The sequence below is a fragment of the Myotis myotis genome, unplaced genomic scaffold (genome assembly GCF_014108235.1).
Source record: "Myotis myotis isolate mMyoMyo1 unplaced genomic scaffold, mMyoMyo1.p scaffold_m19_p_19, whole genome shotgun sequence".
NCBI classification, from domain to species: Eukaryota; Metazoa; Chordata; class Mammalia; order Chiroptera; family Vespertilionidae; genus Myotis; species Myotis myotis.
The window spans coordinates 4,524,848-4,545,303 of NW_023416323.1; the positions used below are offsets into that span (position 1 = coordinate 4,524,848).

Here is a 20,456-nt window from a genome sequence, read left to right on the forward strand (position 1 = left end):
TGACTTGAACCGCCGGGCCCTTGTTGCCCCACGCCATTACTCATCTCCTGGACTACAACAGCCCCTCCTAATCACAGTTTAGACACCCACAGTACCACTGCCCATAGCAAAAGACCACAGTCACCGCCGACCTTCCTGTCTGAGTAGTGCCCAAGCCCTTATGATCAAGACTTGGGCTCTATCCAACAGAACCCCAACACCCACCTGTAAGTTCCTTCCCCTGATCAAGACAAGGACTCCTCCATCTCATGGTAGGACCCAATACTTCCTTCCTGATTGCAATAGGCCTCTCCATCCCAGCTGTGCACTTCCTGCCGGCATCCACCACGAACCCCGCTGCCTCTTATAACCCCTTCTAGTATCTACCTGCCCTCCAAGGTCACGGGATCTCCCAATGTCCCCTCTCTAACCTGCACCTATGAGTTTCTCTCTGGGGAGGGCAGGTCCCTTATCACAAGAGTTGGCGTGCAGACTGCTTGCCCCCACCCCGCCCCCACACTTAGGTCACTCGAGATCATGGCCACACCTGCCTTAAGCCCGGTTCCCACCCTATAATTATCTCTCCCCTGGGGAAGCGGGAGACCTAGGTCCTGCCAGGCACTGGCTCGGTCAGCACTGGTTTTGCTTGGGCTGCCGTAGAGACCTCGGAAGAGTCCTTTCCTCTTTCTGATGGCAGTTGTAACCTGTTGAAGCCCGTCCTGGGTCGGACACACATTGGCGCCCAAAAAGTGGATATCATTAAACCAACCGAAGAGTGGGAGGGAAGGGAACGCAAATTGGGAAGGAGTATGTCCATGCTGAATGGGTTATAGTGAGCAGCCACGGTGTATCAGACCCTGTACTGAGCGGGTTTTATTTTTTATTTATTTTTATTTTTTTAAGCTTATAAAATGAAGATTATGCTTTAATCAATCAAAAACATGGAGTCATCTAATCAATCCAGGAAAACAAGGCCATGTCTTAAAAATGTGGAACGCTTCAGGAATTTGCGCGTCATTCTTGTGCAGGCGCCATGCTAATCTTCTCTGTATCATTCCAATTTTAGCATATGTGCTACCAAAATGAGCACTATTTTTTTTTTTTTATGAGAGAGAGAGACCTCGATTTTGTTGTTTCATTGGTTGCTTCTTATTGGGGATCAACCCCTTGGCATATCAGGACGATGCTCTAACCAATTGAATTACCCGGCCAGGGCCAACATATGTTATTTGAGAGAAGAAGGGAGAGGGAGAGGGAGAAAAATGGATGAGAGAGCCTGCAACCCAGGCATGTGCCCTGACCGGGAATCGAACTGTGACCTCTTGGTTCGTAGGTCGAGGCTCGACCATTAAGCCACACCGGCCAGTTTCTGTGTGTGATTTCATCCAGTTCCCTCAGTAACCTTGGCTATAACGCGAGGCCCTTTTACGCGGGAGTAAAAGTGAGGCCCAGAGAGAAGTACTCCAAGCGCGTCCGGCTCCAGTGCTGTGTTCTCAGAGACGCTCAGTCTGTTCAGCTGTGACACCTCCGTCAAGGCCTGAGGCCGCCCAGTCCCCTCCGTGGGCCCTCACTTCAATCGCGCGCACCCGTCTCCACCAGCAGCCTTGGCACCCACGCGGCGGCAGGAGAGAACTGCGCAGGCGCGTCTCCGAGCCCGGAGCCCGGCCCACAAGGCACGGTCGTGTGTGCGTGGAGACACTCGCCGAGCCCCGCCTGAGCTTCAACACGCAGGCTCAAGGGCGCGTGCCCTACGCTGCAGGTTCTGATTGGCCGCCACGGGTAAGGGCGCCGCCCAATGGGAGGTGTGGATGGTGAGGGGTGCCGCACACCGGGAGCCGAGGGTCTGTGTCAAGAGCGGCGGGGGCTGCAGGAGGCGAGAGAGACGGGTGAGGGTCACCGCGCCGCGGGGCGGGCGGGTGAAGAGAGCGCTGGGCCAACGGAGAGGATGGAGGGAGACGAAGGGGACCCCGGAGGTCGAAGAGCTTTGGGGCCTGCGCTGTGGCGGGAGCGGCGCGGAGTGGAAGGACGGCGCTCCTTCCTATGTGCCCGGGAGCATTGATGGAGCGCCGGTGGAGTGCCGGACCCTGCACTGGAGCTCGCCGTTCCCCGACACTTTGCCGGGAGCGCTTAGGTTGCAGAGTTGATACGTCTGGCCAGAGAAGAGGGATGTGTAGCTGTGCAGCGAGAAAGTTGAGCTTCCAGGCCCCTAGTGGGTTCTTTCCTGGAAGGACTTACTGATCTACTCCCCCATTCCTCCCCCCAGTAGTTTACAATCCATGATTGGGAAGGGGGCAATGTAAACGAGGAAAATCCAAATGTTAGGTCTTTCAGGCTACCTTCTAGAAAGACCTTTACTGGGTACTGCTTTGCATAAACTTCACACCAGGCACTGGACCTCCTCCTAAAGGAGTTCTCTGTTTAGAGTAGGACTGTAAAACAAGAAAAAATTAAACTCTCAGGCCCTGGCAACTCAAAAATTAGTGATGGAGTTAAGGACAGTTTAGCTCCTGGGCTTTTGTGAATTATTTACTCAAAGAGCATTTATTGGGCATCAACTGAAGGCAGGGTCCTGTGCTGGGCTGTTTCTGTGGGAGTTCACATCTTAGGAGAGCTGGCCTGGTGGGGAAGTGGAATGTGCACTGGGACAGTTGAATATTCAGGGCCTCACTTCCTGGAAGGATTAGTCATCCACTAAATATCTCCTCAGTGCCTAAGGTGTGCGAAGCATTCTTCCTGGCATTGGAAATATCTCAGTGATGAACAGACTAAAATCCCTGCCCTCTGGGAACTTAATAGGAGTAACGTGTATGTGCCAGGCTGTAAACTGCCCTCTGGCATTAACACATGTGTTGAAGAAGAGATGGAGAAGGTGGAAATTGGATTTGGAAAATTAGCTCTTATACTTGTGGGGGAGGGGGGGTGTCATTTGCTGAAGAGACCCTGGGCCTCTGCTATGTGAAATGACCGATATGAATTGAGCCCACACATTTAGAAGGGGGGATGGGGCACATAGATAAAAGTTTAATAGTTAAAGTCCCGGTCCCTGGTCAGTACTTTAGTTGGTGACAACAGTCCCTATAATGAATCAGAGCTGTCCTGCTGACAAGCTCAGTGAGGAACACAGAGACTTCATCCCAAGTTCATGATAATGGCTATAGTAGAGGTGGCACTGGATACCGTAGGAACTCTGAGGAGGAGGGGAGTGGCCACCAGCCTCAGGCTGTAGACATCAGAAAAAGCTTCACAAAAGAAATGCTGGGGAGGAGTTCGCTAGACTAGAAGAGTAGAGAACTTACTTGGTAGAAGGAATAGCAGCATCAAAGACCTAGGGTCCAAAAACATTTCTGGGTAACTACAAGTGGTCCTGCCTAGCCTTTATCAAGTACCAGGGACTTTGTGGTCAGTACTACTTTTAGCCCCATTTCACAAGTGAGAAAACAGTCTCAGAGAGAGGAAGTGTGTGGTGGAGCTCAGATTCAAGCCAAGAGCAGTGTGGTTCCAGGGCCTGACCTCTTAATCTCTTTGCTGCATCTCTGTGTCTCCATGTAGAAGGAGGAAAGGTGCTGCACAGGCAAAGGCCGAGAGGCCCCAAAAGACATGTGTTCTCAGAAAGGGTGCAACTAGCCCTCTGGGTAAGGAGGGCAGCATCAGAGGCCAGACTGAGGAGGGCTGTCTCTCCTGCAGATGCCTGGCCGCCATGGGACGTGTGTTAGCTTCAGAGTCACAGGCTCATTAAAGACTGAGGCACAAACACTGAATCTAAACTTGGTGACTGACAGAGGCTAATGACTGACAGGATGGACAAAGGAACTCCTAAGACATCCCTCCTCCCCTTGGATTCCTGGTGTCTCACCAGCTCCCTTCTTTTTCCAGGCACTGCTTTCCCCACAATGGCAGAGATGGCTGAGGTGGCTGAGATGCTGACACAGATATCACCAAGGGCAATGGAGATGTCAACAGAGGTGACTGATATGAAACCTGAGGAGGCCCTTGCCTCATCCCTCTTTTTCCAGCACCACCAGTTCATGTGCTCCGAGTGTGGCAGCCTCTACAACACACTGGAGGAAGTCATCTCACACCAGGATCAGCATGTGCCCACTGTCACAGAGGAGGAGGCACTGACCACCCAGGACTCTGGCCTGGAGCCAGAGCTAGTGCCAGGTACTGAGGATGGGCCTTTCCAGTGTGGTGACTGCAGCCAGCTCATTCTCTCCCGTGGTGAGCTCCTGGCCCACCAGGACTCCCACCTGCAGGCGTCTGCAAGCCAGATCCAGTACCAGTGTGGGGACTGCCAGGAGCTGTTCCCCTCGCCTGAGCTGTGGGTGGCTCATCGGAAGGCCCAGCACCTTTCTACTGCAGCAGCCAGGCCACCAGTGCTGCCGCCTCCCCCGCCCCCTCCCTCAGCACCACCACCTCAATCTCCTGCTCCACCTGGAGTCAAGATGGAGCCCTATGAGTGTCCTGAATGCTGTACCCTCTGTGCCACCCCTGAGGAATTCTTGGAGCATCAAGGCACCCACTTTGACTCCCTAGAGAAAGAGGAATGCAATGGGCTAGAGGAAGATGAGGATGAAGAAGATGATGAGACAGAGGAGGAGGAGGAGGCGTTGGCCTCAGAGGTTGGTGACAATGCTATAGAGGGCGACAAGTCCACAGATACCCGGACCCAGAACTGTGGGGATTGTCCCCAACACTGGACCTCAACAGGGGCACGCCGACGACACCGGCGGGCATCCCATGGCCCAGCATCAACAACCCACCCCTTCCGCTGCAGCCAGTGCCAACGCAGCTTCAGCTCAGCAAACCGGCTGCTGGCTCATGGGCGGGCCCATGTTGGTGGCACACACGAGTGTACCACCTGCTTCAAGGTCTTCAAGAAAGCATCCTCATTGGAGCAACACCTGCGACTGCACCGAGGGGAAGCCCGCTACCTCTGCGTGGACTGTGGCCGTGGCTTTAGCACAGAACTCACTTTGGTGGCCCACCGGCGGGCCCATACCTCCAACCCATTGCATCGCTGCCGCTGTGGCAAGACATTCAGCAACATGACCAAGTTTCTCTACCACAGGCGCACCCACGCCGGCAAGAGTGGAGTGCCACCCCTCACAGCAGGAGCCTCCCTGACTCCAGCTGAGCCCATGCCCCCACCACCGCCCCCTACCCCGCCTGCCCAGCTGCCCTGCCCACAGTGCTCGAAGTCCTTCGCCTCAGCCTCCCGCCTCTCTCGGCACCGGCGAACAGTCCATGGGCCCCCTGAGCGACGACACTGCTGCGGGGTTTGTGGCAAGGGCTTTAAGAAGCTGGTCCATGTACACAACCACCTGCGGACACACACGGGCGAGAGGCCCTTCCAGTGCCACTCCTGTGGCAAGACCTTTGCTTCTCTGGCCAATCTCAGCCGCCACCAATTGACCCACACAGGGGTGCGTCCCTACCAATGCCTGGACTGTGGTAAGCGCTTCACACAGAGCTCTAACCTGCAGCAGCATCGGAGGCTGCACCTGCGGCCAGTGGCCTTCGCTCGAGCACCCCGCCTCCCCATCACTGGTCTCTACAACAAGAGCCCCTACTACTGCGGGACATGTGGCCGCTGGTTCCGTGCCATGGCAGGCCTACGCCTGCACCAGCGGGTCCATGCTCGAGCACGGACAATGACACTACAGCCCAGATCACCACCTCCCGCCCCACCCCCACCCACCCAGCCTCAGCAGACTATCATGTGCACTGAGCTCGGAGAGACCATCGCCATCATCGAGACATCCCAGCCGCTGGCACTTGAGGACACACTGCAGCTGTGCCAGGCGGCACTGGGGGCCAGTGAAGCGAGCGGGCTGTTGCAGTTGGACACAGCCTTCGTGTGACACAACTAAGGGCAACAATAAGAGTGGTTGCAACAGCAAGTGTGGGCTCCTCTGGGGAGGAAGGGGACCACACCCTGGCAAGTCCACCCCAGTCGGTTCCAGGATCTACTAGCATCTTACCCACTGGCTCCTCAGAATAGCCCCGCCAGGTTTCTCTTGTCACCTTTCTCTGCCTGAGGGGAAACTGAAGCTCTGAGATGTGATACGATCTGTCCCAGGTCACTCCACATAGCAGGGTTTGCCAAGGTTCTTTGCATCACCCTGCTACCCAGAAACATCAGGTAACCTTTCCTGAGCCCTGGCCGTGTGCTCAGGTATGTGCCCCATACATCTTTAGGTCCTTTGCTGTCCCCCCAGCCCGAGCTTCCCTGGACTTCCAGCACCCAGGACTCAGCCATGCCTGGTGGAGGAAGGTACTGACTTCTCTGGGCTTCCTTAATCTCACTTTTAACAATGGAAGGAAACCTATAGGTGCCCTAGTGCTCAGCTGCAGACAGTGATGATGGAGACCCAGGAATGAGTCAGGCACGGGGCTCGGCCCAGGAGGCCTATAGTGTGTTAGGAACATGCACAAGTACAGATGGCCTTGCTCTCTAAGTGTGTCTCGTTGATTCTTTATCAGCTTGAGTGTCCTAAGTCCTCCTGAGTGCTGGGTGATGCTTGGGGTAAGAGACAAGTCACGCTTCTGCCCTGCCCCTCAGGGGCAGACAGAGCTCAGCCCTAGGTTCCTCAAGGTTGTGATGGGGGTGCACATGGACAGTGGGTCCCAGAGCAGGGAACAAAGCTCGGTGGGAGATCAGTAGAGACCTTCTAAAGGAGGTAGGAATCTGCTAGCATAAGAGGAGAACATTCCAGGCAGACGGCATGGAGGGTGAGTTCTTAGCATACTTGGAGACCGTCCAGTTATTCACAGCCACAGTAACAGCGAACATTGGACTTCTAGCCGTGGCAGGCACTGCAGTAACCACTATACATGTGTTATGATCCCAACAGGCCTGAGGTGATCTCAGAATGATCCCTGTTTTACAGATGAGAAAATGGGCAGAATGCTTACTTCGGCAGTACATATACTAAAATTGGAATGATACAGAGAAGATTAGCATGGCCCTTGCATAAGGATGACATGCAAATTGGTGAAGTGCTACATAGAAAAAAGAAAATGGGCAGAGACTTGCCCAAGGTCTCACAGCTAGGCAAAGGCATTGCTGAGATGTGCACTTAGATGGGCCCTTCAGCCCATGCCCATAACAAGTGCTATTGAGTGATTGCGACCTGAAACCCTTGCAGGAGCTGGGGGCTCAGAGGATTCATTATAACTGGAGGAAAGGTGAGCCCAGTGTCACAGAGTAGTTGGGGTTGGGGGGGGGGAGGCCGGGTCTTTCAAAAGATCAAAGGCCTTGGGAGCAGGAAGGGATCCCCAGCCTTTTCAAAGGTTCCTTGAGGTGACAATTCTTCCCTCTCTAAACAGATGATACATGGCAGGTCAGGAAATGGGGCAGAGTGAAGCAGGGTTGTCTGGGAGGGCTAGACCTGAGAAGGCCTTGAAGCTGGGCTAAATTGGAACACTGCAAGAAGGGGTGGGCCCTAACGGGGGATTAGGTTCCTTGGGGTCAGGGTGGGGCTATGGGGAAGATTAAAGATGGTCCAGGAGGGAGAGAACAGGCCAGAGCTGGGCATAGACCATGGGGATAGGAGGAGGGTGAGGGACGGTGACCTCATGACTGACCAGATGTAAGGGAAGGTGTCCCCAGCAACCCGACCACAGGTCCCCTCACCCAGGCCAGCCCTCCTCTCCTCTGGTCCACATGCTTTATGTATGTATTCATCATACAAAAAAGGTGATGCCCAAATGGTTCTGAGCAGGGAGACTCAGGGTTTTATTGGGCAATATACAGATGCCTCTGGGGCTTTTTAGCAGACACTACAGACGTCCTTGAACTCCCTCTGGAACACCTCTCTTCACCAGTGGAGCACATGTCGGTTGCTCCTCCCGATTCCCTTCTTCCTCTGCAGCCTCTGCCCTCACCTACTGCTGACACCATGTGGAGGAGGTGCCATTTCCCTCTGCCCGTGGTCCTATTGTCTGGCCCCAGCATGTTTTCTAAGTGAGGATAAAGGCCAGGCTCTCTGCCTTAACCTTCCCCAGGGGTGTCACTTCCCAACAGGTATGAGCCCTGTTGAGACCTGGAAATGAAAGCTTGGGGACAGCACCTCTGCCCCCATGCATGCCCACTAAGAGTCTACATCAGGCTCTGGTCTGTGTGGGTCAGTGGTTAGAGCATCAGCCTGTGCACCACAGGTTTGATCCCTAGCCCCAGTTGGGGCATGTTTGGGAGGCAACCAATCAATGTTTCTCTCTCCCCCTCCCTCCCACTCTCTAAAAATAAATGGAAAAATATTCTCAGGTGAAGATTAACAAAAAAAATTTTTTTAAGTTTACATCAGGCTAAGTTTTGTGTCCTCCAGACTCTGAAGCAGCAGGGGCTGAGACAGCTTTGTTAAAGTCTTGACCCTGCCACTTAGTCTGTGGCCATGACCTCTCTGACCAGCTCTCCCTCCCTGGGTGGAAGCAAATGGTTCGACCTGAGACCAGGGGGCAGGCTCCTCCCAGGCCTCTGCAGCATATAAACCAGACCAGTTCATCCTCACACAGGAAGGTTGGGCCCCTCAGCCAGGATCCAGATTCATGCCTCAGATGGCCCAGTTTGGGTTCACCCTACCCTGTCCCCCACCTGAGATACAGCCCACTCCTGTCCCAGGACAGCCCACCAGACACCTCCCTCACCTCTGAAAAAAGACAGCTAGACAGAAGCAGGTTTCATGCCAATAATTTATTGAACGGAGGTCTGTACACAGGCAAACCTTACTGTGGAAACTAAGACATCAGGATCCCCCCACCATCCCTAACCCAGCCCTCCAGGGTGGGGAGAGGAGGGAGGAGACCTTAGGGCAGAGGACAGGAGGGGAACACAGCTGTAGGAGGGGGAGGAGCCAGGTTGGACGGTGCGAATCGACGTTTTCTTTAAGAAAAAAATTATAACAATCTATTTACACCCGGGGGCCAGGAAAGAGGAGAGGAGATGGGCTGGGCTGGTTCTATTTACAAGGGACAGGGGAAGGGAGGGTGGGTTGGAGAAGGGCGGTCTGGGGGGAGGGAAGAGGGCCAAGGGATAGGAGGTCCTCATGCCCCCAACCCCGTCCATCCTTCCTTCTCTTCCCTCCCCACAGCCAGTTGAAATCCTCTTAAAAAGCCCACCATAGGGGTGAGGCTGGTGAGGAAGGAACAGGAAGAGGGAACAGGGACTCATTTACCTCTGCCCTCTAGTCTAGGGGCCCAGCCAGGGCAGGAGCTATGGCCCCCCTTTCCCAGCCCCACCTGGGGCTCCCAGATGGAAGGGTAGTTGGCAGGGCCCTCAGGAGGAGTTAGTGAGGGGAGCTGTGGCTTCGGCTGACTGCCATTCTGAGCCGGTCTGAGTCTCACTTAAACCTGAAGAGGAGAAAGAAGCAGACCAGTTAGCCTTTGCTTTTAAACACCCCTCTCCCTCCCCACCCCCCCACCCCCCAAAAAAAACCTCCACAAGCAGGAAGTCCATGTAAGATGCTGCATTTGAAAGTGAAAGCTGTCACTTTAGATCCATGGTTGCAAACTCAAATGCCAAAGGACCGAGGAAAGGCAGGCCCACTGCCGTCCCGTCTGACTTTCTTCCCCAGGAGAAACAGGAAAACTGGACTTGAACATGAAATGGCCCAAACTTTTTTTAAAATATATTTTATTGATTTTTTTTTTTTTCCAGAGAGGAAGGGAGAGGGATAGAGAGCTAGAAATATCGATGAGAGAGAAGCATCAATCAGCTGCCTCCTGCACACCCCCTACTGGGGATGTGCCCACAACCAAGGTACATGCCCTTGACCGGAATCGAACCTGGGACCCTTCAGTCCACAGGCCGGCGCTCTATCCACTGAGCCAAACCGGTCAGGGCCCCAATTTTTTAATGTGCGCAACAAATTCAACTGTTTGTATAGGCCAAACATATGTCTTTGGTTTTCCAGTTAGCATTTCAACACAAACATAGGCAATAATACCCAACACAAGTGGCCATTCACATGTTGTAAAATATGCTTTCTATACCATCAAGCTGTAATTTTTACAGGAAACTGACAGGCTGTGAAAACAGCCCCTTCCCCCCCAGCTGAAAAATGCTGCTCTACCCTGACTTACCTTGTGAGGGTGGGGTGAGGGTGGCAGTGCCCGCCGGGGACCTCAAGTGAGGAGGGATGAGAATGGCGTTGAGAGATGGTTGGATGGAGAGTTCTAGAGACAGGAATGGACATGCCTGGTCAGAGGGCAGGACATCTGCAGACCCAATTGGAGTTAGAAAAGGGCACTGAATGGGGACCCAGCTCTTGGCAAGGCCAGTGTTTGCAGACACATGTAGCCATCGAGTACTTAATAGGAAAACTGTAAAGAGCCTAGCACAGATCATGGGGCACAGGTGAATCAGGTTTGGGTTTCCTTGAACCATGGGGGCCTCTCCCATGCCCCAGGCCTTCCTTGTCACCCACCCTCAGCTCCCCATTCCTGTCTTCAACACCAAGCTCTTCTCCACAATCACTGGCTGCCTCTCCAGTTCCCCAGACCCCAGGCTGTGCCCTCACCACCAGGACTGAAATTGAAGAGGGGGGGAAGCGAGCGGTTGTTAGGGAGCTGGATTCCGTGACATCGCAGTTCATCAAAGAAGCTGTGGGCACAGGCTTCCAGTGGGGAGAGCCTCGAGGACGGTGTGTACTCCAGCAGGCTAGAGCAGAGCGCTATGGCCTCAGGTGGCGTTCGAGATTTGAACACCTGGAGAGAAGAAGAGAGGCAGAAGTCACAAGGGTGAGGCCCTGGATACTTGCATGCTCCTGCACCTCACCGCCACAATGCCTGCAGCAAATGTGACTGCCCATCTCTCACAAACCTACTTTCCAAATGAAGAAACTGAGACACTGCCACTGAGGGGAGCTCAGTTTGTATCAGGTGAGCAGCCCACCATGACCATGGGCTCTGCTGGAAGTCTGTTTCCCACTAGAAAAGTAGGGCTCTTGAATCTACTGTGGGTCCTCAACTTTCAGATTACTGGAAATTCCATCAACTGAAATCTAATGAAAGTCACTGACCCTCTCCAATGCCATGACTTTGTAGCCAGATCCCCAGACCACTTGGCCTCCTATAGGGACCTCAGCCATGCTATTGGAGCCCCTAACCCTGCCCTACCTTTGTCCAAGGGTGAGCTTTAATCTGGGGGAACTTGAACTCCGTGTAGTTGGGGTTCATCTCTCGGATCTGCTCCCGGGTTGGTGTTCCCAGCACCTGTAGGAAAACGAGGGGTCTGAGCCAAGACCCCTATCACTTAGCCCCACCTCCGCCCACCTGGCTCTGCCCTCACCTTGATGATCTCCACCAGCTGGTCTACCCCACTGTCCCCAGGGAAGATGGGCTGGCCCAGGAGGAGCTCGGCCAGTACGCAGCCAGCTGACCACACATCTGAAGGGGGAATGGGAGAGGGTCAGGGTTACCATGCCCACCCCTCACAAACACTTCCATCCCTTATGATCAGAGAGGAACCACCTTGCTCGAGATCATACAGTTTAGGAACCCTGGAGTCTTGACTTTGAACTCCAGGTCTGCCTGACTGTACAGGTCTGCCTGACTGTACTGTACTCTTCCCCTTCCTGGTCTGTACCTTGAGCCCTATGACAAATTCACACCTAAGGACCAGGGAGTTTCCCCACACCGGCTGATGAATGTTCTCTTCCAAACCCTTCATGCCCTCTCCTCAAGCCTGGAGGGTGGCAATGTCATCCCCACCAATTGGGAGGAATACAGAGGCCTATCAGCAGGTCACACCCTCATGGCCCACCTCAGATTCCCCCAAAGTCACCATCAGCCCCTCCCCCTGGATGAGAAGAGACGGCTAACTAGGAGGTTCCAGTGTCAGTATGGACTCTGGAGTTGGGTCAGCTTTCAAAGCCCAGCCCTGCCCAGTCCTAGCAGTGTGACTGCGGGCAGGTGGCCTCACCGCTCTAAGCCTGAGACTGCTCATCTATAAAGGACCGTAAGACAACATCGCCCTCCTAAATTTGTGAGGACGGCATAAAAGTATAAACATTAAGCTTTTATCGCCAAACCTGGCACACACACACAAAATTCAAAAACTGCCGTGACTGCCATCCCCACCCGCAGCCTCCCATAAGTCTGACCGATGGATGAGGTATAATCAGTGGCTCCAAAGATCAGCTCGGGGGCACGATAGTAGCGAGAACAGATGTAGGAGACATTGGGCTCCCCCCGGACCAGCTGCTTTGCACTGTGGGAAGAGGTGAGCAAGAGTAAACACAGGCGAAGGTTGGGGTCCTTCCTCACCCTTTCAGCCACTCAACACGCCCCAGGTCAGGCCTACCTGCCAAAATCACAGAGCTTGAGGACAGCCGTGTCAGGGTCCACCAGCAGATTCTGGGGTTTGATGTCACGGTGACACACGCCCTGGGAGTGGATGTAGGCCAAGCTCCGGAAGAGCTGGTACATGTATACCTGGGACAGACAGGGAGCAGAATTCCAGCCCGGCTCTCCCCAGAGCATGCCACTGCTCCACCCTCTTGGCCAGAAGAGCCATTCCAGGCCCTGGCTCCAACTTGAAAATCCTTCCGTGGCCCCTTGGTTCTCAAATTTTAGTGTGCACCAGAATCACTTGGAGGCCTTGTTAAAAATAGGGGCTTCTGGGCCCCACTCCCAGAGTTTCAGATTCAGTAAGTTCAGGATGGGGCTTCTGCAGCAGCTCCCAGTGAAGGTTCTGGTCCACACTGAGAACTCGTTTCAATCCCATACCTCAGCAGAAGCCCGATGAATAAGATAGAGACATCAGGAAGACCTTGTTTTAGAGGCTGGGAGCCAGGCACCCAGCTCCTCCAAATCCACTGGCTGGAGGAAGGGCTCAGCTTTTTATCCACCAGGCCAGTGGTCGGCAAACTCATTAGTCAACAGAGCCAAATATCAACAGCACTTCTTCAAAATAGACTCCCCAGGCCGAAAACCGACTTCTGCGCATGGGCCACAAAGTTTCAATCGCACTGTACGCGCGCGCCCGCACGTGGTATTTTGTGGAAGAGCCACGCTCAAGGGGCCAAAGAGCCGCATGTGGTTCGCGAGCCGCCGTTTGCCGACCACGGCACCAGTCAAACCACCCACAAGCAGCCCCTCTCCAGTTGGGTGTTCTTGCTATTCTCCCATTGACTGACTAGCACAGCCGTGGGCAAACTACGGCCCGCAGGCCGGATCCTGCCCGTGTGAAATGAATAAAACTAAAAAAAAAAAAAAAAGACCGTACCCTTTTATGTAATGGTGTTTACTTTGAATTTATATTAGTTGACACAAACACTCCATCCATGCTTTTGTTCCGGCCCTCCTTTGTTCCGGCCCTCCGGTCCAGTTTAAGAACCCATTGTGGCCCTCGAGTCAAAAAGTTTGCCCACCCCTGGACTAGCACCTAAGTGCCAAGAGAGCAGTGATCTTTGTGTTTTCATCACTGCCTCACAGGGCCTGGCAAGTAATAACCGCTTAGGCCTGCTTCCTGGCCTTCTCCTCTGTTCCTGCTGCCCTTTCTCACCCTGCGCCTGGTCTCCTCCCACAAGCCTTCTTTGATCCTTCTCTCGCCCCAAGCAGGCGAGGCTGGGGGCCTTCTGTGTTTCCAGAATTCCCTGTGCTCCTTCTAGGAAGGCAGTTGCTAGTAGTTTTATAGTTCTCATGTGTCTACCCTGCTAAACTGAGAGGCTTCAAAGGCAAGGCCTGGGTCTTAGTCAACTGGGCCTCTGAAATTGCTCACTGCAGGGCCTGACACACAGGCAGCCACAGGACAGTCACCGCACTGGAGAACTCCCTGCCCCGGGAGTGAGGTCCCATAGCACCAACCACTAGCAGAGCCCCTAAGAGCTTGCAAGGGCTCTCCAGGAGCAACTGAGCCCTCGAGCGACCTCAAGTAAACTTGGACCCAGCCACCTCCTCCCAATGCAGCATTGCCCCAGCCTTTGTTCTCCACATCATCACTAGACTCACTCATTCATTCATTCAAACTCCTACTAAGGGATAGGAACACTCAGGACTCAGCACCAGGCACTGGGGAATGAACTAGAGACAATGGATGAAGGTGCCTGCTCTCTTGGCTCTGTGGACACTAACCTCCCTCCAACCCTGCGTCCTTTCCACTCCTCTCCCAGACTTCAGTGCGTCCCCCTCTGTATTTTCTGTCACCATCACCTGATTCTGAGCTACTGCCTCCAATACCACTGTTGTCACTGGGCTCCCAGTATAGACCCAAGCAGATACCTTGCAGCCTCACCAGCCCCAGTCAGCCTACCTCCCTGATTCAGTCAGGCCTCAGGATGGGCTGCCCTGTATTTAGCGAGCTGCATCTCTGCAGGTATGGAAACAAGGGCAGGGAACACGAGACCTCCAAGGATCAACATAAACTTGGAGAACGAGGGAACCCACAGAAGGTAGGAGGATTCGGAGCCACTAGCTTCCTGGGCCTGGGCCCCAGAAGCCTGCCTGCCCACCTTGACATAGATGATAGGGATGGTCAACTTGGCCTTGGTGAAATGACGGGCCACCCGGTACACTGTCTCGGGCACGTACTCCAGCACCAGATTTAGGTAAAGCTCGTCTTTCTGCAGAGAGCAAAGGAGAGATGTGAGGCATTGTGAAGAAAGAGCTTGCAAGGAAGGGGGATGGAAGGTTTAGGGAAAATGGGGAGGGACTAGCAGTCATGAGAAAGGCAGGCAGGAAAATAGGTGGAGTGAAAGTGAAGGACTCCCCCTACCCCTGAGGTCTCACCTTCTCCCCACTGGAGTAGAAAAAGTATCTCAGCCTCACGATATTGCAGTGGTCCAGCTTCCGCATAATCTGCAGCTCTCGGTTCTTAGAGGCAAAGGGAGAGAGCCTCAGAAAACCACCAGCTGTCTTTCCTCCCCTCTGTAGCACCCTTCACCACAGCCCTACTCCCTCATTCCCGCCAACAGAGCTAGGCGGTTACTCCCTATGTCCCAGGTCCCCCTGGGGCCGCCCCTAACTCCTTATCCAACTCCTTATCTGCAATCCATCCCCCTCACACAACAAGCTGGAGGTCTCTGGGCTAAACCCAGATCACAGATGTGCTTTCTTCAGCCCACTTTTTTTAAATGTTCAACTTATTGCTTTTTTAAATGTTTGATTTAAAATCAAAATCCAGTTTTGCAGCTTCTCTGGAAAAATCAGATGATATGGCCACATGAGGTCCACCTCCCTGCATGGCACAAGCAAGAACAGACAAGTAGTGGCCATCCAGTCCACCCTAGTCCCCACTCCTCCCTATTGTTTCCCTGGCTGTGTCTTGGTCCTTGAGCCCTGGCTTGGATCCTGTGTCCCAGACTCCAGGCTCCCAATTCTCATCTTCCCAAAAAGGACCCAGCCTCAGTCTCTTCCCAGAAGGCCTGGTCTCAGCATTCTTCCCTATTCTCTGTTTCCCTCTGGGGCCTCAAAACTCCCCACCCTCAGATCCTTCTCACTTCTGGGAGGCAACACTAATCAAATTCTGACCAATACCCTGGGGCTCCTCCTGCCCGAGACTACTCACTGCTAGGACCCAGGGCCTGACCTGTTTCCCTCCCAGTGTAGGCTATTTCCAGATTAGCCTAGCCTCCAAAATGCCATCCTTCCAAACCAATTATCCCTCAACTTCCACTCCTCCAGCTCCTTCTCATTCCCTGGGTATCCACTAGCTCACAGGGCAGCACTAGATGAACGGACACCCCTTCTTCAGGAAGGCAGAGCCCCACACCAAGGCGTGTGGTTCGGTGAGCACTGGGCAGGCTGAATTCTACCCTGCACTCGCCAAGTACGTAGGGCAGAGTGAGACAAGACGTTTGCTTCCTTTCTGCTCTGAGCAGAAGCTTAACTTAGTGATTAAGTTAAGATGGAGAGCTTGGGAATCAGAATCTAGTCTTGACCTCTGGCAATTCTCTTATCTGTTTCCAGTTTCTGCTTACTTAAAATGGGAATAACAATACTTACACCTCCACACAATCTTTATTAAACAAGAACTTGCCTGCAAAAGCATTTACAAAGAGCAAAATCCCAATAAACTGTCAGCTCTGGGCTTTCCTGGAACCTATATTCCCATCTTCCACACAACTCCCTCCCTGCTCCCCCTTCTCCTCTGGCCCATGCTCACATCCCCTCGGGGACCCAAGGCCAATGCTCTGGCTGGAGCTCTCACCAAGCATGCCCAGTTAAGCCTCCCTGTCCCCATTCCCACCAAGTACCTTGAACCTCTTGTCCTGGAGAACCTTCTTGATGGCTACCAGTTCCCTGGTCTCTGCCAGCCGTGCCTGGTACACAACCCCAAATGAGCCATTGCCAATCACTTTGATGTCTGTGTAAGCCACCTCCTGGGAGCGCTCCGGGCCTTGGCCTAGAGTGGCTACCACTGTGGTCACCTTCCCGCTGTCACCTGGGGAACAAAGGAGACACAATATCCACTGACCCTTCCCCTCTGGCCACCTCCCTGTCCTGGCGCTGTGGAGGGGAGGATAGTCTCCACAGGAAGCTCTCTGGGGCCTCTTTGTCCCTTTTTCCTTGTCCCTCCTCCCATAATGGAAGACACTGACACCTAAAACTCTTGCTAACCCCTAAGTTCCACTTCTAGTTAAGCAGCAAACCATTGGGTCTTCTTGGTCTCAAGAGACACTGACACTTCCAGATACTGACTGCATCCAAGCTCACTGCCTCTGGTCCCTCCCAACTGGGGAAAGCCTGGCCTAAACTCGTCCACTGAAGAGAGAGGTAACCCTGAGGTACTTCTACTTTAGGAAAGCACTAACCTTCCTCGCAGCTCAGGGGAGGGTGACCTCTATGTCCTCCCTGGTGGAGCTGGAAACTTCACCACTGGTTTTTGGTGACGGAAATAAATGACTCCTCCTGGCGTGAGTACTAGTGCCCTGACTCACTTTTGGGGGACAATGTGCCCTTACCCAAATGCTTTGAGGTTAGAGAAGGCACTGACCTGACCTCATCTGTGTGATCCAGAGTCCCAGACCCCTTCCTGTATCTGGGTGGTCCTTAACAGATCAGCACTAAATTGAGACTAGTGAACCTGATCTCTACGATCAGAGGGCTAGCCCAGCCTCAGCACTTCACAGGAAAACGAATTCCCAGTTCCAGTCTCTGAATGGCAGCAAATTGTGATGGCATTCTTTGGGGATAGTGATCCCTTTTTCTTCAGGGAACTGATGAAAGGTTCCCCCAAGAAAAGGGGTCACTGATAAGTCAAATCCATTTTGAGGGACCAGTTGACTCCTTCTTTTGGAAGAGGTGATCCTACATAGATAGCTATTTTTCCAGAGCCGCTAACACACCTCATAACAATAAAAGGGGTATAACCCAAATCCATATCTATGGGAACTATAATCCTCCCTGTCCCCTTCCATTTATGTGAAAGGAGACCCACCAAGCCATGTTTTTTGAAAAAACAGTAACTATGAGTAGGTCTGAAGAGCATGCTGACTCCCAATCTGGCCTTATTTCTAAGAGGTAGCAACTATTAATTTTCACCATTGGGAGTAAAGTTCTACATATTATGGACAGGTTATGATACCACAGGTTATGATACCAGGCCCTGTGCTTTAAAGGGGAAGACGACCTGGGTACCAGGTCTGGAAAGCTGTAGCCCTGTTCTTTGGAAACACAGTTACTTGCTTCTAAGTAATATGCACTCCAAATTCTCATCTTCTAAAGGAAAGCAAATTCAGAGTGCCCCCCCCACCTATTTATTCTCTTTGGGAACAATAACCCTTGAGCCCCATTTGTAAGCGACGATGACCCCTGATCCTGTTCTCTAATGGATGGCAACGTCAGAGCCCTGTTTTTAAGCCTCAAGAACCCAAGACCTCGGTACTGGAAGAACAGGAACCTGTGACCCCAGTTTCTTTGAGGGTTACTCACTCTAAGCCTAAACTCCAAGTGATGGTCACCCCCTCAATCCTTCTCTTGGAGGGGGAGAGCTCAGATCCCAGTTTTAGGTGGCAGTGACCTCGCGCTCTTATCTGGGCAGATGGAAGAACCTGATCGATGACTGAGGGGCTTCAGGGACCCTGATCTCCACCCACCACGGACGCCGCTAGTACTCACGGCCCAGCTTCACTCCGGGCGGCGGGAAGCTGGTGCCCGCACTGGGGACGCCGCTGCCTCCTCCGCCGCTGCTGCTGGGGCCACCCCCGGAACTCGAGGTCCCCACGCCCCCACCCATGGCTCCGACTGACACTTTCCCGCCGGTGCTGCCGACCGGGCCGGAGGCCGAGCCCCCAGGGCCACCGCCACCGCCGCCGCCGCCGCCGCCAGGCTCCGCAAACGAGCTTGTCCGCGCCCGGCCCGAGCCCCCAGGGCCGCCCCCCGAAGGCGCGCCGCCGCTCATGGCGCCGAGCGCAGGCCCAAGCTGCGGGGCTCGGGCTGCCCGGGCTGCCGCCGCCTCTCCCGGCCTCCGGCCTCTTCCAGGCCGCGCCGCTCGGGCTCCGGCTCCGGCCCAGCGCCCGCCGCGGGGCACGCCGGGATATGCAGTCCACCTCCCCTCTGCGCCGCCGTCACCGCCCTCGGCCTGGAGAAAGCCGTGTGGTACGCCGGGAAATGGAGTCCGCAAAGGCCTCAGAGTAGACTGCGCGGATGATGAGCCGCGATACACGTCAGGAAATAGAGTTGTTGGCAATAAGTCGACTTCGTCCACGGCGGACCTTAAAGTACTCGGGGAAATTGAGTCAGAGTCGCACACTCATTCCACTGAGGCAACCGTGAGCAATTCAGTGTGTCTCAGAAATGTAGTCACAGCCACTCCGTCAATGACCTGACGCACACTGGGAAACAGTCTAATCATTCACTGATTCTATTGGCTGTATATGCCCACCAGGGCCAGATGCACTCTGGGAAATTGAGTCCATGCAAGAGGACCCACAAATATAGGACAGTCAGGCAAGCTGGGAAATGGAGTCTTCGCCACGCCCTCACTGCATTGCAGGTATAAAGAGACTCCCAAAGCACACCGGGAAATGGAGTCCCATGTGATCCCTAAACCCCAAGAGTATACTGCAGTTCCGGAGACAGGCTAGCTAGGAAATGGAGTAGATTCAGCGCTCCTCCTCCCTTATAAGCTAGGCCGCAGTCCCTGCCGGGATATGTAGTCAACACCAAGGCTTCGGAGCAGTTGCTACCGCGAGCCCCTGTGTCTTCTGGGAAATGGAGTTCAAGGCAGTCTTTTCCTATTGACTGAGGGGAGGGATCTACCTGAGCCCGAAGCATGCTGGGGAATAGGGCACTCTGTATCCTGACCCTGTCGGCCAAGACTGACTACGCTGGCCCGAAAGTGGAGTCCAAAGGGTACCTTCGGGAAAGCGTGAGCGAAAGGGGAAAGACGGCAGTTCCCTATGGAGACTGAAGAGTGTTTCAACGTCTCCTTTCCCCTCCCCCAGGTCCTAAGGAAGAACCGGATCAACTAGGGGCTGCTGGAACATGGAGACCAAGTTTCCACAAATCGGGAAGGAAAACCTCCCTGCAAACGATTTGAGAAACAAAGTTCCCGGGGGTTTTCTCAGAACAGTAGTCTTCGGATACAATCTAGTTTTTTTCTGGCGTTGTGAGTTACAAAAGGAGGCCAAGCGTTAGAAAAGAAAATACAATTTGCCTTAAACCCCCATTCAGCTTTTTGCGTCCTCCTGCTTTCTGTATTACAGGATCTTGGAGGGCCCAAACAAGGAAGCCGGCTGCTAGGAGTAGCCTTGGGTTTTGTGCATGCATTATGTCGCCCCATTTATCGATTAATGCCCCGAAGGACAATAGCACCAAAGGGAGCTGGGAAACAGTTCGTGTGAGTGTGTGTGTCCCGGAAATACTTGGAACTAGAATGAAATCACCCTCAAGCCCCTCCTGCCTCGTGGAATAATGGGAAATGCAATTTCTAGATGTCACTTTAATCCGAGCCTGTGTTCATACTAACTGCCCTGCCCTTTCTGAAGTCTGAATAAAGTCTCTGTTCCTGACTGCAATTCCCAATGGGTGCAGACCCCCGGGACGGAACGGTAGCAGTCAAGCCTTTTCGGACTACATTAACCAAAAGGCAAAGCGCGGACCCGCGGCCGCTCCCTTCTCAAGGAAAACGGCAGAATCACGCACAACCCAGAGCAGGTGTTTTCGGGAGTTGTAGTTTGTCAGCCAAACAATGCCTGCTGCCCTCTGACGGCAGCTCTGGGTCGAAAAGCAAAAATCTGAGTCAAGTCCCAAAGCCTGGGAAATAATCCTGCACTGGACCACGAAGGCTCAGAAGGGCTGCGGGGTCGGGCGGGAGAGTGGCGGTTACTTAACGGCCAGAACCCGTGGGACATGCGCAGTGGGCAGCGCATAGGCAACCGCCACGAGGGCACTGGGATACATGGGAGACAGGGAATCTTAACCGGGGTGTTTGTATGACCGAGAACGTTTGTTGAGCGGTGCCAGGGCGGGTTGTAAGTGTCTGAGGAGCCTATGGATTTCTGGAGGTACCCAGGGGAGTGCAAGGACAAGTGAAG

The 20,456-nt window shown here is 53.8% G+C and overlaps 2 protein-coding genes and 2 non-coding genes across 10 annotated transcripts; 2 read left to right on the top strand and 2 right to left on the bottom strand.

The window, feature by feature from the left end:
- Positions 1–962: 962 nt before the first annotated feature.
- Positions 963–1,069, bottom strand: LOC118674895. The gene has a single exon (XR_004973741.1). It is a non-coding gene; the product is annotated as a U6 spliceosomal RNA (small nuclear RNA).
- Positions 1,070–1,616: 547 nt separating this feature from the next.
- On the top strand, positions 1,617–10,518 carry ZNF526 (zinc finger protein 526). 2 transcript variants are annotated; one of them, XM_036345191.1, is made up of 2 exons: positions 1,617–1,758; positions 3,853–10,518. In XM_036345191.1, the coding sequence occupies exon 2, from the start codon at positions 3,870–3,872 to the stop codon at positions 5,838–5,840; it is 1,971 nt and encodes a 656-aa protein (XP_036201084.1). In that variant the 5' UTR covers positions 1,617–1,758; positions 3,853–3,869; the 3' UTR covers positions 5,841–10,518. The 2 variants fall into 2 exon arrangements, with proteins under 2 accessions (XP_036201084.1, XP_036201083.1); XM_036345190.1 differs by lacking the exon at positions 1,617–1,758 and adding an exon at positions 1,763–1,865.
- LOC118674907 lies at positions 6,891–6,993 on the top strand. Its single transcript, XR_004973751.1, has one exon. It is a non-coding gene; the product is annotated as a U6 spliceosomal RNA (small nuclear RNA).
- GSK3A (glycogen synthase kinase 3 alpha) lies at positions 8,653–18,455 on the bottom strand. 6 transcript variants are annotated; one of them, XR_004973565.1, is made up of 13 exons: positions 18,037–18,455; positions 16,173–16,360; positions 14,707–14,790; positions 14,430–14,540; positions 12,281–12,411; positions 12,081–12,187; positions 11,267–11,364; positions 11,095–11,190; positions 10,497–10,683; positions 10,060–10,152; positions 9,413–9,570; positions 9,217–9,327; positions 8,653–8,860 (listed from the first exon to the last, which is right to left on the bottom strand). XR_004973565.1 is itself a non-coding variant. In XM_036345196.1 (12 exons), the coding sequence occupies exons 1-11, from the start codon at positions 18,317–18,319 to the stop codon at positions 9,254–9,256; spliced, it is 1,452 nt and encodes a 483-aa protein (XP_036201089.1). In that variant the 5' UTR covers positions 18,320–18,455; the 3' UTR covers positions 8,653–8,860; positions 9,217–9,253. The 6 variants fall into 6 exon arrangements, 2 of the variants coding, with proteins under 2 accessions (XP_036201089.1, XP_036201088.1); XR_004973566.1 differs by lacking the exon at positions 9,413–9,570 and having other exon boundaries at positions 9,153–9,327; XR_004973567.1 differs by having other exon boundaries at positions 8,653–9,327; positions 9,413–9,542.
- Between the last annotated feature and the right edge of the window lie 2,001 nt (positions 18,456–20,456).